This window comes from Simochromis diagramma, unplaced genomic scaffold, assembly GCF_900408965.1.
Source record: "Simochromis diagramma unplaced genomic scaffold, fSimDia1.1 OVJJ01000617.1, whole genome shotgun sequence".
Taxonomy (NCBI): Eukaryota; Metazoa; Chordata; class Actinopteri; order Cichliformes; family Cichlidae; genus Simochromis; species Simochromis diagramma.
In genome coordinates this window covers 835268-849329 of record NW_024386953.1, presented here as the reverse complement: position 1 = coordinate 849329, position 14062 = coordinate 835268, and the positions used below count along the sequence as shown (strand labels likewise).

Below are 14062 nucleotides of genomic sequence, written 5' to 3'. Positions count from 1 at the left end.
TCTGAATACCCAGGCATCGATGTCTCAGCATCCCTGCAGTCGGCTGTCAATCTCCCATATCTTTTATTAAAATAAATAGACTGCTTTGTAAGTTTAGTATTGGCCTTTGCCAACTGATTTCTGGCAGAGATTACAGTGATAACCTATGGTAGACAACCATGTATTACGTTTTCTATGATGCAGAGGGGCAGATCTAATAAACAAGATATTTGGGACCTCAGCCCTCGTATTTGGTGTTTGGGACATGGTGAAACAACATGTTTAAACAATCATCAACAAATACATTTTCCTTTTATACATAGATGACTCTAATATATGCAATTGGAATCTCCCAGATTTACAGTTGGACACTCCAATTTCTGGAAAAATGGTTAAAGTCTGTCGACTTTACATATTTCTGTTCTACTTTCTCCATCCGCTCAGAAACATGTGCTTTTAGCTAGTTTGATAGCCACTGAAATGTTAACTTCCATATGGTGGAAACTTTACTGCTCCCTTTCATGGAGGTTTATCTTGAGCTGTTTAAAATGGATCACAGCTCTCACAGCTGCTGATTTTGAATGGTAAAAGATAACAATTTCACAATCAGCTAATGTGTCTGTGAGCTTTGATCAAATGATCGAATGTCTTAAGATTTTGATTCAGATGTTGCACAACTTCACTGACTCCTCTGACTAAATTCTGCCCATTTCAACATAGAAATACTGGCGTTTTACAACAGTAACAGTACAAGCATGTCATCAGCCACAAAAGTGACCAAATGTGGCTGTGGATATTTGTCTAACTGTTCATTTTTCTGTTTCAGTCAAAGAGCTCTGCCTCAGAGGAGATGGAATCAAAACTAGAGAGTAAATGTGAACCTCAAAAAACATCTGAGTACGTAAACATATTTTTGGAACTGGATGTTTGAATTGCATAAATGCATGCATACATTTTCACTAATACATTTAGGACCTGATGGTGTTTTCTTTTTTATTGAAATAATCACATCAAACAGCATTAAAGAATGCTTTATAGCAGCGGTCCCCAACCTCCTGGCCACGGACCGGTACTGGTCCGTGAATCGTTTGGTACCGGGCCGCGAGAGTTGAGACTCTAACAAGCATTAGTCCATTCATTTTAAACTCCAAAAACCTAAAAAGACAGTAAATGAATAAAACCACAGTAAAAAAGTAATGTCATTTTAAAAATACCTGTGTGTTGGCTTATGGTTTCAGAAGTGATGATGTAGAGAAACAAGAGAAACAGTCAAAGAACGAGACGATGAAACCAAAAATGAGGAGGCATCACACCTCAAAGTCTGATGAACCTGATGTTCAGGAGTCAGCTTTCTTAAAGAAGATCATTGCCTACCAGAGGAAACTGCTGGTATGGCCAACTTATTCTTTTTCTTTGTCTTCTTCTTCTTATCATCTATATTATTATTATTATTATTATTATTATACAACATCTCAATCCATAGCTTTAAAAAACACTTTTTTTGCTCGTCTTTTGGTTTCTCCTACAGAACTACTTCGCCAGAAACTTTTACAACATGAGGATGTTGGCTCTGTTTGTTGCCTTTGCAATAAACTTTATCCTTCTGTTCTATAAGGTAACAGTACCAAGGATGTTCTTGTGATTACATTCTGCACATCTTCTTCTACAGAGTGTGGTGCTGCATGCAATGGTTTCAAATTAAACAGTGCAATTATTGAAGGCACATGATATAAGGGATTTTACTGCTTATGGACACTTGAAAATTTGTTTTGTTTTATGGGCCTTTGCAGTGGAAAGTCTTACGCTTGCCTGAGTTAGAGTAGGAGTGAGTGCACGTTTTAAAGAGCACTAATACACTCATTGTACTTCTCATTAATGAGTGTTCTTCTATTTGCGCTGAGTAAAATGAGAAAGTTGTTTGTTGTTGTTTATCCTGCAGTCTCAGTAGGGAAAACAGTGGTTGGAAACCATGGGAAGAACAAAATCATTGTAACCATTTACAATGAACTTACCAATTTATTGCCTCTGCAGTGAATTCTTTAAAGAAGAGACCAGGTCTGCAACCAGTTTCACTCTTCAAAGTGACTTTGCTACATCGACATGGCGGATAAAAAGGCAGTGAGATGGAGTGTGCCAGCTAGCAGTTTGGGATTTAATGGTTCTTGTTATTGGGGTTAGGTTAACTGATGATTCTGAATTGCACACACATGTGAATGTGAGTGCGAATGGTTGTCGCTCTATATGTGGTAGCTCTGTGATAGACTGGTGAACTGTCCAAGGTGTACCCTGCCTCTTTCCCTATGAATTCAATTCAATTCAATTTTATTCATATAGCGCCAAATCACAACAAAAGTCGCCTCAAGGCGCTTCATAGGTACAGAGAAAAACCCAACAATCATATGACCCCCTATGAGCAAGCACTTTGGCGACAGTGGGAAGGAAAAACTCCCTTTTAACAGGAAGAAACCTCCAGCAGAACCAGGCTCAGGGAGGGGCGGGGCCATCTGCTGTGATTGGTTGGGGTGAGAGAAGAAGACAGGATAAAGACATGCTGTGGAAGAGAGACAGAGGTTAATAACAGATATGATTCAATGCAGAGAGGTCTGTGAACACATAGTGAGTGAGAAAGGTGACTGAAGAAGAAATACTCAATGCATCATGGGAATCCCCGGCAGCCTACGTCTATTGCAGCATAACTAAGGGAGGATTCAGGGTCACCTGGTCCAGCCCTAACTATATGCTTTAGCAAAAAGGAAAGTTTGAAGCCTAATCTTGAAAGTAGAGATAGTGTCTGTCTCCCGAATCCAAACTGGAAGCTGGTTCCACAGAAGAGGGGCCTGAAAACTGAAGGCTCTGCCTCCCATTCTACTTTTAAATACTCTAGGAACAACAAGTAAGCCTGCAGTGCGAGAGCGACGTGTAGGCTCCAGCCTTTTCAAGGGAAATCCAAGGGTTAGGAAAAAAAGTTTCATTGCTGTGCTAGATTACGAATAAGGACAAAACTGGTACAAACTTGTGCAAATGCAAATCACAAATCATTTAATATTCTGTTAATAATTAGTATGCCAGTACTACATTGTATGTTGCTTCAGAAGACTCAGACTCAGTCTTTGCTGTGTTTATAGCTTGGTTTAGAATCTTTAGTATAGAGCCGGGGTGGGCAACTCCAGGCCTCGAGGGCCGGTGTCCTGCAGGTTTTAGATGTCACGCTGGGTCAACACACCTGAATCAAAGGCTTAGTTCATTACCAGGCCTCTGGAGAGCTTCAAGACATGCTGAGGAGGCTATTTAGCCATTTAAATCAGTTGTAATGGATCCAAGGACACATCTAAAACCTGCAGGACTGATGTCTGGAGTTGCCCACCCCTGCTATAGAGCCTGAAGTTGGGGTTCAGGACAAATCAGTCATAAAAATTAAAACTAAATTTTGGACTAATAGCTGATACTGATGTTATTTTACTTTGTTTTCTTATTGTTTTTTTTTTATTTGCTTACATAACTAGACTAAAAATTTCCCTTCCAGGTTTCTACATCCTCATCAGTGACTGAGGAGAGGGAAGTTGTGCACACCAGCCATTCAGAGAGCAGCATTCAGTGGGATCCACTAGGTGGGGCAACTGTGGATGCAAAGGAAGAGGTGATGGATCAGACCAGCATGCCCCAGAAGCCTGTGACTGTTCGTTTTGTCCTGGAAGAGAGCAGTGGCTACATGGAGCCCATGTTACGGATCCTTGCTGTCCTGCACACGGTCATCTCCTTCTTCTGCATCATTGGATACTACTGTCTTAAGGTAGGATATTCACTGTGACATACAACAGAAATGAGTGCAAAATGTTAGAATCCGCAATGTAGTATTTGCCATTAACAACCACAGAGTTTGTTATTAAATCTTACGCCAGTCGGTCAAATTTGTGCAATGCCACACAACAAAGCTTTGGAAAGGTCTACGGGTAATCTACATTAAATTTATGGACAAAGATGTAGTCTGGTCATTTCAATAAAGGTCAATCCATTCTACCAAGATCAATGCAAATTATTAAATCACAAATGAGCAGACCTCTTGAGCAAGTTAACATAGTAGTAGTAACATACTTACTAAACTAATAGAGCAAGTACTCAGGCTTTACACCTTTGCATCTTTTTGGAAACAAAATGGCATGAGGCAGCTTTAGATGAATCAGTATGTTTGAAATAAAGGAATCCTGTGTGCCATGAGAGATTTATTCAGAAGGACTGCTTCATTACAATCAAGTCTGTCCTGTAAATCTGAAATACAGTATGTAAAACAGTCAACCTGTAGGAGAACAGGAAACATTATTTTCCATCAGTTCACTTTAAATCTGTCTGAAGTTTTAATTATGGTCAAATCTTTGTGTAGAAATGTGAAACTGGATAAACTGACATGTATTTCAATATAAGGACAGTTACTAAGAGTTAAGAGTTTCAATCATTTACAGTTAGTCTTAAGTCTAGAATCCATTGACATCTGCATTTCTCCACTTTTTGTGTGCATTATATAGGTGCCACTGGTGATCTTTAAACGTGAAAAGGAGGTCGCTAGGAAGCTGGAATTTGATGGCCTTTATATAACAGAGCAGCCATCAGAAGATGACATCAAAGGACAGTGGGACAGACTGGTAATCAACACACAGTAAGTAGACCTCTGTCCCTACACGAGAGTGTGCATGTGTATATCAAATTGTTGTTTGTTAAACAGACTATTTTCATTCACGAAAACAAGTGACTGCTGCATGTATAAAGGAATAGAAGATATAGTTTGTAGACAGCCTATTAACCCTCAACCTTCTGCCATATTTAACATACATCCAGTGGTGATTGGGGTCAGTGGGCACCCTGGGAATAATTTACTGCAAGAAACAAATATAATAGCATAATAATAATATTAATAATAATATTAGCAACCCATATTTATAGTCAGTGAATTAATAGTCATTATTTAATTTCATCTAAAAAGAAGACTTTTATTATGTTTGCAAAGTTGCAATTAAATTGCATATTTTGGAAACAAAAATCAATACTTTTCTTTAATGCAACTTGCAGCTTTTATCCCAAATATACTCCATGTTATTCACAGCTTGTTTACCATCATTTGATTCTGATATCACCTAGTTTTCATTAAATTTAATCAAACGTTATTTGTGTTGTATTTATATATGAACCCAATTAGAGTAATTTTACCCCAGTATAAAATATTGGAAGTAAGCACAAAACCAATGAGGCCAAAGATCTAATCCTGCCAGTGTTTCCTGCATCAATCAGAATCAGTTACAACCCTTGCAGAGACCAACAATGCAATGTGAATCAACTCTCACCATGATTGTGCTGGAAATGACCAAAAACAATTACAGTTAAAAACACACTGTAAGCAGTTATAGCACGCAGTTTTCCTCATGCTTTGCTCAGGGAATGCTGGCATGTAATAGGAAGAGCAAACAGTTGCTACCTTCCTGTCTGTGTTTCCGTACTAAACTAAATCCCTTTTCAAGTAGATTTTCCAGTCAAACATTTGAGAGTCACATTAGTAAGTTTTACTGGACTAGGGCTTGGAAGGTTGCAACATCAGCTCTCCTTTTCATGTGTAGCATGACCAGAGTTTCAGTCAGTCTCAGGTAGATTTGGCGACATCTGCAATGTTCTGATAACTTCCAGTCTTTCAAGTTTCTCATCCAGATCATGAATGCCATGATGGCCTCTGAGTTGTTATTCTTTAAAATGACGTAGTACAGTATACCTCTCTTTATACCGTGTGATACGTAGGATTCATGGCAGACAGTAACTGAATAAATTATTACGTTTATTACACCTGCATAGTTTGGGTGCTTTTGACTGAGGTCATTTCTATCTTTTTTTAAAAAGCACCTTTCAAAGTGGAAACAATGATGTGGCATAATTAAGAACAAATTGATTGATAAAATCATAGAAAATGAAATGCTTAAAAAAACAAACAAGAAATCACTTATAAGTTATGACAGAAAATTATATCTCTGAGGGCTGCATCCTACCCAGTTGGTAGGATGGGGGTTAAGCACAGGTGCAGGCTGATTCTGTTAGAGGTTCAACCGATTTTCAACTGAATTATAGTTTTGAATTATCTTTCTTGTTGATCAGTTAGCATATAATTTTTGTTGGGGGAATAACCTGCACCCAACCTGGGTAAGGGACCAGACAAAGAGTGATTCAAAAACCCATGTGCAAACCACAGTTTGTCTATAACAAACACCATGTTCAAACACAAGTGTGTCCATATGTGCACGTGGCACCAGGATTCCTAGAACACAGGTCGATGATTGATTATGTAATCGTATCATCGGATCTGTGGACTCATGTTCTGGATACTCAGGTGAAGAGAGGTGTTGAGCTGTCAACTGATCATCACTTGGTAGTAAGTTCAATCAGGTGTCAGGCGAAGATGCTGAACATATCTGGGGCGCTTAAATGTAAAGTGAGGCTGCACTGGGGACACCTAGTCTGCAAGTACTTCAACTGCCACTTCCAGCAGACCTTTTACAGCATTCTGGGGGAGACTGGGGACATGGAGTCCGAATGGACCATGTTCAGGACCTCAATTGCTGAAGTCGCTCCACTAAACTGCAGCGGCAAGGGTGTTAGTGCCTGTGGTTGGTGCAATGTCATGGTGTTAACCCCTGAACCAGATAGTGGACACCGGAGGTGAAAGAAAGCATCAGGCTGAAGAAGAAGTCCCCTCGGGTTTGGTTAGCCTGTGGGACTTCTGAGGCAGCCAATAGGTACCAACAGCGAATGCGGCTCAGGCATTTGCAGAAGCAAAAACTTGGGCGTGGGAGGAGTTCGGAGAGGCCATGCCGCAAATGACTTTCAGACTGCCTCGAAGAGATCCAGGCAAACCATCAGGCGACTCAGGAGGGGAAAGCGGTGCTCTACCTGCACTGTGTATAGTGCAGGTGCAGCGCTGCTGACTTCGACTGAGGATACTGTTGGGCGGTGGAAGGAATACTTCCAGGACCTCCTTAATCCCACTGTTAGTCTTCCAAAGAAACAGAGTCTGGGGACAAAGGGGACGACTCGTCCATCACCGGGGGTGAGGTCACAGAGGCAGTTAAGTGTGCTCCAACTATAGGGGGATCACACTCCTCAGTCTCCCTGGTAAAGTCTATGCCGGGGTGCTGGATAGAAGAGTCCATCCATTAGTCGATCCTTGGATACAGGAGGAACAATGTGATTTTCATCCTGGTGGCAGAATACTGGAAAAGCTCTTAACCTCTAAAGGATACTTGAGGGTGGATGGGAGTTTGCCTAACCAGTCTACATGTTTTTTGTGGACTTGGAGAAGGCCTTCAACCATGTCCTTTGGAGCAGAATTTGCTTCGGCAGTATGGGACATCTGGCCCGTTGTTACGAGCCATTCGATCTTTATACAACTGTCGCAAGAGCTTTGTCCCTATAGCCGGCAATAAATCAGACTCATTCCCAGTGAGTGTTGGACTCCACCAGGGCTGCCCTTTGTCACTGATTCTATCCATAATTTTTATGGACAGAACTTCTAGGCATACCCAAGTGGCGGAAGGGTTCCACTTCCTCAGAATATTGTCTCTGCTTTTTGCAGATGATGTGGTTCAGTTGGCTTCATCAGGTGGTGGCTAGCAGCTCACAATGGAGCAGTTCACAACCAAATATGACGCGTCAGGAATTAGAATCAGAACCTCCAAGTCTGAGGCCATGGTGCTCAGCCGGAAAAGGCAGGAGTGCCCACTCTGGTTCTGGGACGAGTTTCTGCCCCATGTTAAGGAGTAACTCGGTGTCTTGTTCACGAGTGAGGGGAGAGGGGAGCAGGAGATCGACAGATGGGTTGGTGCTGCGGCTCCAGTGATGCGGATGCTGTACCGGTCTGTTGTGGTGAAGAAAGAACTGAGCGTAAATGCGAAAGAGAGAGTAACTGTTAGGTTTATATTGTGGATTGTCATTTATGCTTAGAAATATATAACAATATATTCTTAGAAGTATAAAATTGTTTGTAGATTGATAGAGGTTTGATCCTTAGTAGTCTGTAACGACTCTGTGTGCCTTTCAGAGTGTTCTGGCATACACACACATCTTAAGGTCATGAGAGAGGTCACACCTTCTCTTAGTGATTTATGGTATAGGAGGACACCTACTCTGTGTCTGGTTAAGTATAAGAGCCCTTTGTTTAGGTGGACCGCAGCGCTCCTAGCACCAGCTTGGGGAGTCTTCACAGGAACACACACACACACACACACACACACACACACACACACACACACACACACACACACACACACACACACACACACACACACTATGCACAGACTGGTACTCTTTGTTCACATGCATGCCTATGTAAGATGTCATATGTTAATGAACCTATGCATATTGATGTAACCACAATAAAAGGAGCGCTACAGGGAACCTGGCTGAGAGGCCGACGGAGGTCAAGTGGGCAGAACAACACTCGACTTCAGTCGGGCCTCCCTCGTGCACGAGTAACACAAAGAACTTTGGTGACTTGCGTCTTGATTTTGCTGTTGTAGTAGAATTGTCTCGTTCCAGCAGTGGGTCTGTGCCAGACAGACCCATCAGTAACTTTGTCCTTTGACTTTCAGATCTTTCCCCAATAACTACTGGGATAAATTTGTGAAGAGAAAGGTAAGCTTTGTTTTGTTTTGTTTTACTGGATAAAAATATTTTAAAAATGTTTTCCTAAATTCCAAATTGAACTTGTACAACTGGCAAGTCTTTGAGGACACTGGTTGTACTGGGTAGCTCATTCTCTTAAACTACAGTCCTGCCACATTGGTGTGATCTTTCCCTGTGTAGTTTAAGGTTTTCTAGATAGAATACTGTTTTGGGAAATGAAAACGTGGAAAGCATCTGTTTAAGAAGTCCTGCTCTTTCTCAGGTGATGGATAAATATGGGGAGTTTTATGGCCATGACCGAATCAGTGAGCTGCTGGGACTGGACAAAGCTGCTCTGGACTTCAGTGATGCTCACAAAAAGAGAAAACCCAGGAAAGACAGTTCGCTTGCTGCAGTGTGAGTAGTCTGTGTGTAGTGTGCAAGTAATAGAGTTTATGTGTGTGAGAGAGAGATGTTATGGGGAAGAAAAGTCTGACTACAGGAACAATGTCAGTGTGGGGGCACTGCCGTCTTATTAGGATAGTTCCAATCCGATGACAGGATAGCTCGGCGGATTTGTCCCTGAAACTGCAAAAGAGGCACAAGCTCATTTGGTTTAAATTTTTTTTTACACATCATGACAATTTTAAATAGTTCATTTAAACTGTTTATAACAATGTGATGATTGTGATCTGTCTACTTAATGTCAGTTCTTTTACTAGCCGAATGAGCAAAATTGAATTTTGCATACCTTCAGGGTTAGTTGTTGATAAGAGATGCTAATGCGATCACCACTAGCTTATTAAGCTTAATAGTAGGTGCGGCTAATGTTTATAATAATATCTTTCTATGTAACGATTAGTGACATTATTACTTGGCTACCCAAATAATGAAATTATTTGTTCATGAGTGTGTTGTTGGAGACGTGTTGTTCGCAAATGAGACGGCTCTAAGAGTTGCTTCTTTGTAGCGAACAACAAAAGCTTGCTCCCGTCGGAGAGATGAACCATTAGCCACTCCTGCTTAGCCCTGCTGAGGATCCATGCAGGCAGGGGCGGGACATTATTTTGATGGGCACACCATGCGGCCAATCACATAGAAAGGCTAGGATCATGCATTTATGTGAAAGAAAGGTGGGGGCAGACATTCTGATGACAGGAAGTTGGAAAAAAGTGAAGACAAAAATAACAAAAAGGAATAGCGTTTGCCGGCATTTCGATTATATTATGTTTTTTGACAACACTGAATAAAAAAATGACTTCCCAACACACCATTCATAATTGCTAAATGTCGTAAGAGCCAGTTCGTCAAAGGGAGTGAAACAAAAGCTGAATAAAATTTACACAGCTCAGCAGATAACTTTGTCTTCGCCCTGCAAAATGACTGGAGAATATCCAGCCATGAGTTTGTTCCCCGAAGCTTAAGCGCACTCAAGTTATCTTTTAGGTCAGTAAGCCAAAACACACCAGCTCAACATTTTCACCTCCAAATGTCTTTGGAGCTTACTAAAAATCTTCACTTAAAACCCAATTTGTTTCAAGAAGGAACACTTCCTGGATTCAACCCACTTCTATTTGCAAGGTATACGTACAGGGTTAAATATCAAAACAATCCAAGGCACTCCCTTTTCAAAGTAAAATTAAACTACCATCATTTTCACTGTAAGATCCAGGCATAAATCCCATTAAGATCCTTTGGGATGACTGTAAGTATCTTGTTCACTCTCCAAAACCCTCAAATATGGCTGAATTAAAACAACTGTGCAAAGAAAAGGGAGCAAAAATTCCTCCACGGCGATATGAAAGACACAATAAGCAATAAGCAAATGCCTGGTTGCAATTCTTGCTGCTGGTTGAACAACTAATAAAAAGTTTAGGGGCAGTTACTTTTTCACACAGGATTTGGGCAGATTTTTTTCTCTTAATAAATGAGATCATCATTTAAAAACTGCATTTTGTTTTTGCTCGGGTTGTCTTTGTCTAATGTTAAACTTTGTTTGATGACCTAAAACATGCAAAGGTGACAAATATGGGGAAAAAAAGCATCAGGAAGTGAGCAAATTTCAAAAGTACTGTACAAAGAATTAAAACATGTAATATGGCTGAAAGCAACACAGCAGTATGAGTATGTGTGAAAGGAGACACTGCAGAGTAATATAGTATTAGAAGTGTGTAAGCACTTTGGTCAGTAAGATTGGAAGATAGCTACTAAATTAAAAGTCTAGCTCATTTGAAGCCTGGAAAGATGCCAATTATCAGCTCATCAATATTGCAACTCTATCATTAAGACAGGGATTATGATGGATTTTATTCAAGTATTTGATTAAATTAATTATTACGAGTTTTCCTTTCCACTGCAGCTTTGGTGTTTAATAATTCATGAGCAAGCAAAAACAAATGTAAACAAAATGTAAAACATAGGCTTAGACTACGTGCATATTTGATATAAGGTCAAAAAGTACAAATAGGTGTCCATTTAAGGATCATATGTTAATGTGAGGGGCGATCGTGGCTCAAGAGTTGGGAGTTCGGAAGGTTGCCGGTTCGAGCCCCGGCTCCGACAGTCTCGGTCGTTGTGTCCTTGGGCAAGACACTTCACCCGTTGCCTACTGGTGGTGGTCAGAGGGCCCGGTGGCGCCAGTGTCCGGCAGCCTCGCCTCTGTCAGTGCGCCCCAGGGTGGCTGTGGCTACAATGTAGCTGCCATCACCAGTGTGTGGATGGGTGGATGACTGGATGTGTAAAGTGCTTTGGGGTCCTTAGGGACTAGTAAAGCACTATACAAATACAGGCCACTTACCATTTACCAATGTTTAAATAACTTAATAAATTACAGCCAACGGGGAAAAAATGATCAAAAATGGGTTTGTTTTAGAATCTTTGTTTCTTTTTTTGATGCTCATCAGGGAAAGACAAAAGATCCCTCAGAGGGATGTTCCACAAATGGCAGCGCTATTTTCTGGATAACTGATTAGTTAGTACATAGTGATTTTATAACTGCTGGTCTCTAATCTGGAGCACAACCTGCTCCAGAACAGGTTAGATTCATAGCACAAGTCACCATTGCAAGTTGCATTATGTTGGATATTATGAACTTTCTTTGCTCACGTAAATATGTGTGTTTTCTGGGCCAAGTAACTCTTATTTGGCACGAAATGATCCCTATGAGTGTCACCTACTTCAAAAGGGTAGTTACACTCATCCCCCCTCCCTTTTCAAACGCCTTCGATGCCTGTCGCCCCCCGGGGCAGATGGCAGGCCGACTGGACCAGCGCAGACATGCTGCAGGACCGGATGCGCTGTCTACACCGGCTCTCTCTCACCTTTTACCCACCCCTGTTGCTTGTCTTGTGTTTCTGTGGTGTATTGACAGTCATGTGCTTTTTGTGCTGGGGTGTTTTTTCTGTTCTCAAACTGTTCTCCCATTAGGAGCTCAGTCTGAGTGTTTTTTTCTCCTCCTCTCACCTCATGTATTTTCGTTGTTTTTTCCATATCAGCCTACCTCTCTGATATGTCTTCCCAATGTGATGTTTGTGTAAAGTTTGGTCAGAGGGTTCCTTTGTAAGCGTGCTGCCTGCTGTAACCTATAATTTCCTTTAGGATCAATAAAGTATTTCTGATTCTTATTCTGATTAGAGGATGGTGATAAATTGGTGATCAAAATCTATAAAGAACATAAAAATATAACAGTAAAATGCAACATTTTTACAAACCAGGAGATTAATGCTGCAGAAAATGGTTAGTCTTGGGGCTTAGCACACCGAGTGTTAAAATGAACATTTAAATTAAAGTTAACTATTTTTTGGTCAAACTTTTAGGTCAAATTACCTCAACTCCCGAACCACTGGCACAATTGAAAAATTCAAACGGTTCCTGAAAGCATCAACTCTTTTTCAGTAAGGCTCAGGCCCAGGCAGGCGCCACATCCAAATTTTGGCAAATAACAAAGAAAACAAAAGAGCAAAAAGCAAAAACAAAACTATAAAAACATGGCTGTGTGTGTGTTTTCTGTAGGGCTCCATCACACTCACTAACTCTCTCTTCTCTCAACCAACCTCCAACTGTCTTTTTGGGGTTGCTGCAACACTGTGCCAGGAATTACTGTAATGACCCTAAAATCCCTGACAAGCACAGAGTCACTGTTTTCAGGAACCATTGAAAGTCTTTCATTTGAAATGGTTCAGGACTTATGGGAGTTACAGATGTTGAAAATGTTGCAAAACACCTGTCTGAGGCTAGTGACAGGTTAGGCTAATTATTTCATTGTGAAGGGCACTGTTGGCGCTGCTGTTTATTTCTAAGGCACAGTAGCATATTAGAGCTCTGAAATTTTAAATAGATCTAATTAAACATTTAAGTCTACTGTCCCACAACATAATAAGATGTGAAAATCAATTTAGTCTGTCAGCAGATCAAAGTAAAATTAATTTCATTGACTTTCCGTGCCAGTTACACACTCCCCTTCTTATCCCAAATAAGCACACCCTCCAAGCAGCAACTATCACACACATACCAGTCGTAGAAAAAAAAGTGTGTTTCAGTGTTAAATTTAGTGCAATTTGCCGTAAATTGTCTACCACAAACCTTAGTAGAGTTTAAGTTTTGGTAGAAGAGTCAAGCTGTGCTCATTAGTGTAGCATAGAAAATTTTTAAATTTCTTTTTAATTATTAGATCAGATTATTTTATTGCTATTTTTTTGTAACTCCATTTAAAAATGCAGTTTGCCAGTTAGGTAATCGAATAATGATCAGTTACAGCTGACTTACAGGCCAGTCAGAGCTCAAACTTCAGAGAAGAACACAAAGGAGATTTCCTGCATCTGTCAGTCTGGCTGACAGTGACTTTAATAAAGTCATGGTTCCATGGGGTCATCCTCTATGGGGGATTTGGATTAATAAGAAATTTTCTGCAACAAAGAATAGCAGGTACAATCATGTAAACAGAACTACAGTATTGTTTATCTGAACACTGAACAAGACATGATCCTGTCACATTTACATAAGTTTTCAAAGTGGTTATACCAGGTAAAGGAGCTGAGATATCTTCAGTTCTCATAACAGAGAGCCTCTTTCATTTAAACCATTTCTGTTCACGTTTTCATCAAAACATGAAACATGTAAAAAGACTTTGTTTCTTCTCACTATGTTCACAGGTTGAACTCTGTTGATGTCAAGTACCAGATCTGGAAGCTGGGGGTTGTGTTCACAGACAATGTAAGCAATCAGAATCACTCAGGACAGCGATGTCTGGCTCCATCATGTGGATTCCCTGCAGAAGTTCTTAACTCTTTTGTCTTTTTTGTTTATATCAGAGTAATTTCACTGGGACATTTTTAGTTTACCTCAACTTTTTTTCTAGTTAGTTCCTGTTTAAAATGTTTTAAAGTTGCTTATGGCATTTAACATCAATAGCAGTAACGGCATCATATGACCTGTTGTATCGGCCCATAACATT

At 40.5% G+C, this 14062-nt stretch overlaps 1 protein-coding gene across 8 annotated transcripts in view; it reads left to right on the top strand.

The window, feature by feature from the left end:
- The window catches only part of ryr2a (ryanodine receptor 2a (cardiac)), a 262686-nt gene that overhangs the window by 231731 nt on the left and 16893 nt on the right, over nt 1–14062 (top strand). For all 8 annotated transcript variants that reach the window (XM_040038551.1, XM_040038550.1, XM_040038554.1 and 5 more), the window contains 8 exons: nt 806–876; nt 1218–1368; nt 1508–1594; nt 3503–3769; nt 4500–4630; nt 8598–8640; nt 8894–9027; nt 13761–13821. In XM_040038551.1, coding sequence (XP_039894485.1) covers nt 806–876; nt 1218–1368; nt 1508–1594; nt 3503–3769; nt 4500–4630; nt 8598–8640; nt 8894–9027; nt 13761–13821 — 945 coding nt within the window. The remainder of the gene's footprint in view (nt 1–805; nt 877–1217; nt 1369–1507; nt 1595–3502; nt 3770–4499; nt 4631–8597; nt 8641–8893; nt 9028–13760; nt 13822–14062) is intronic.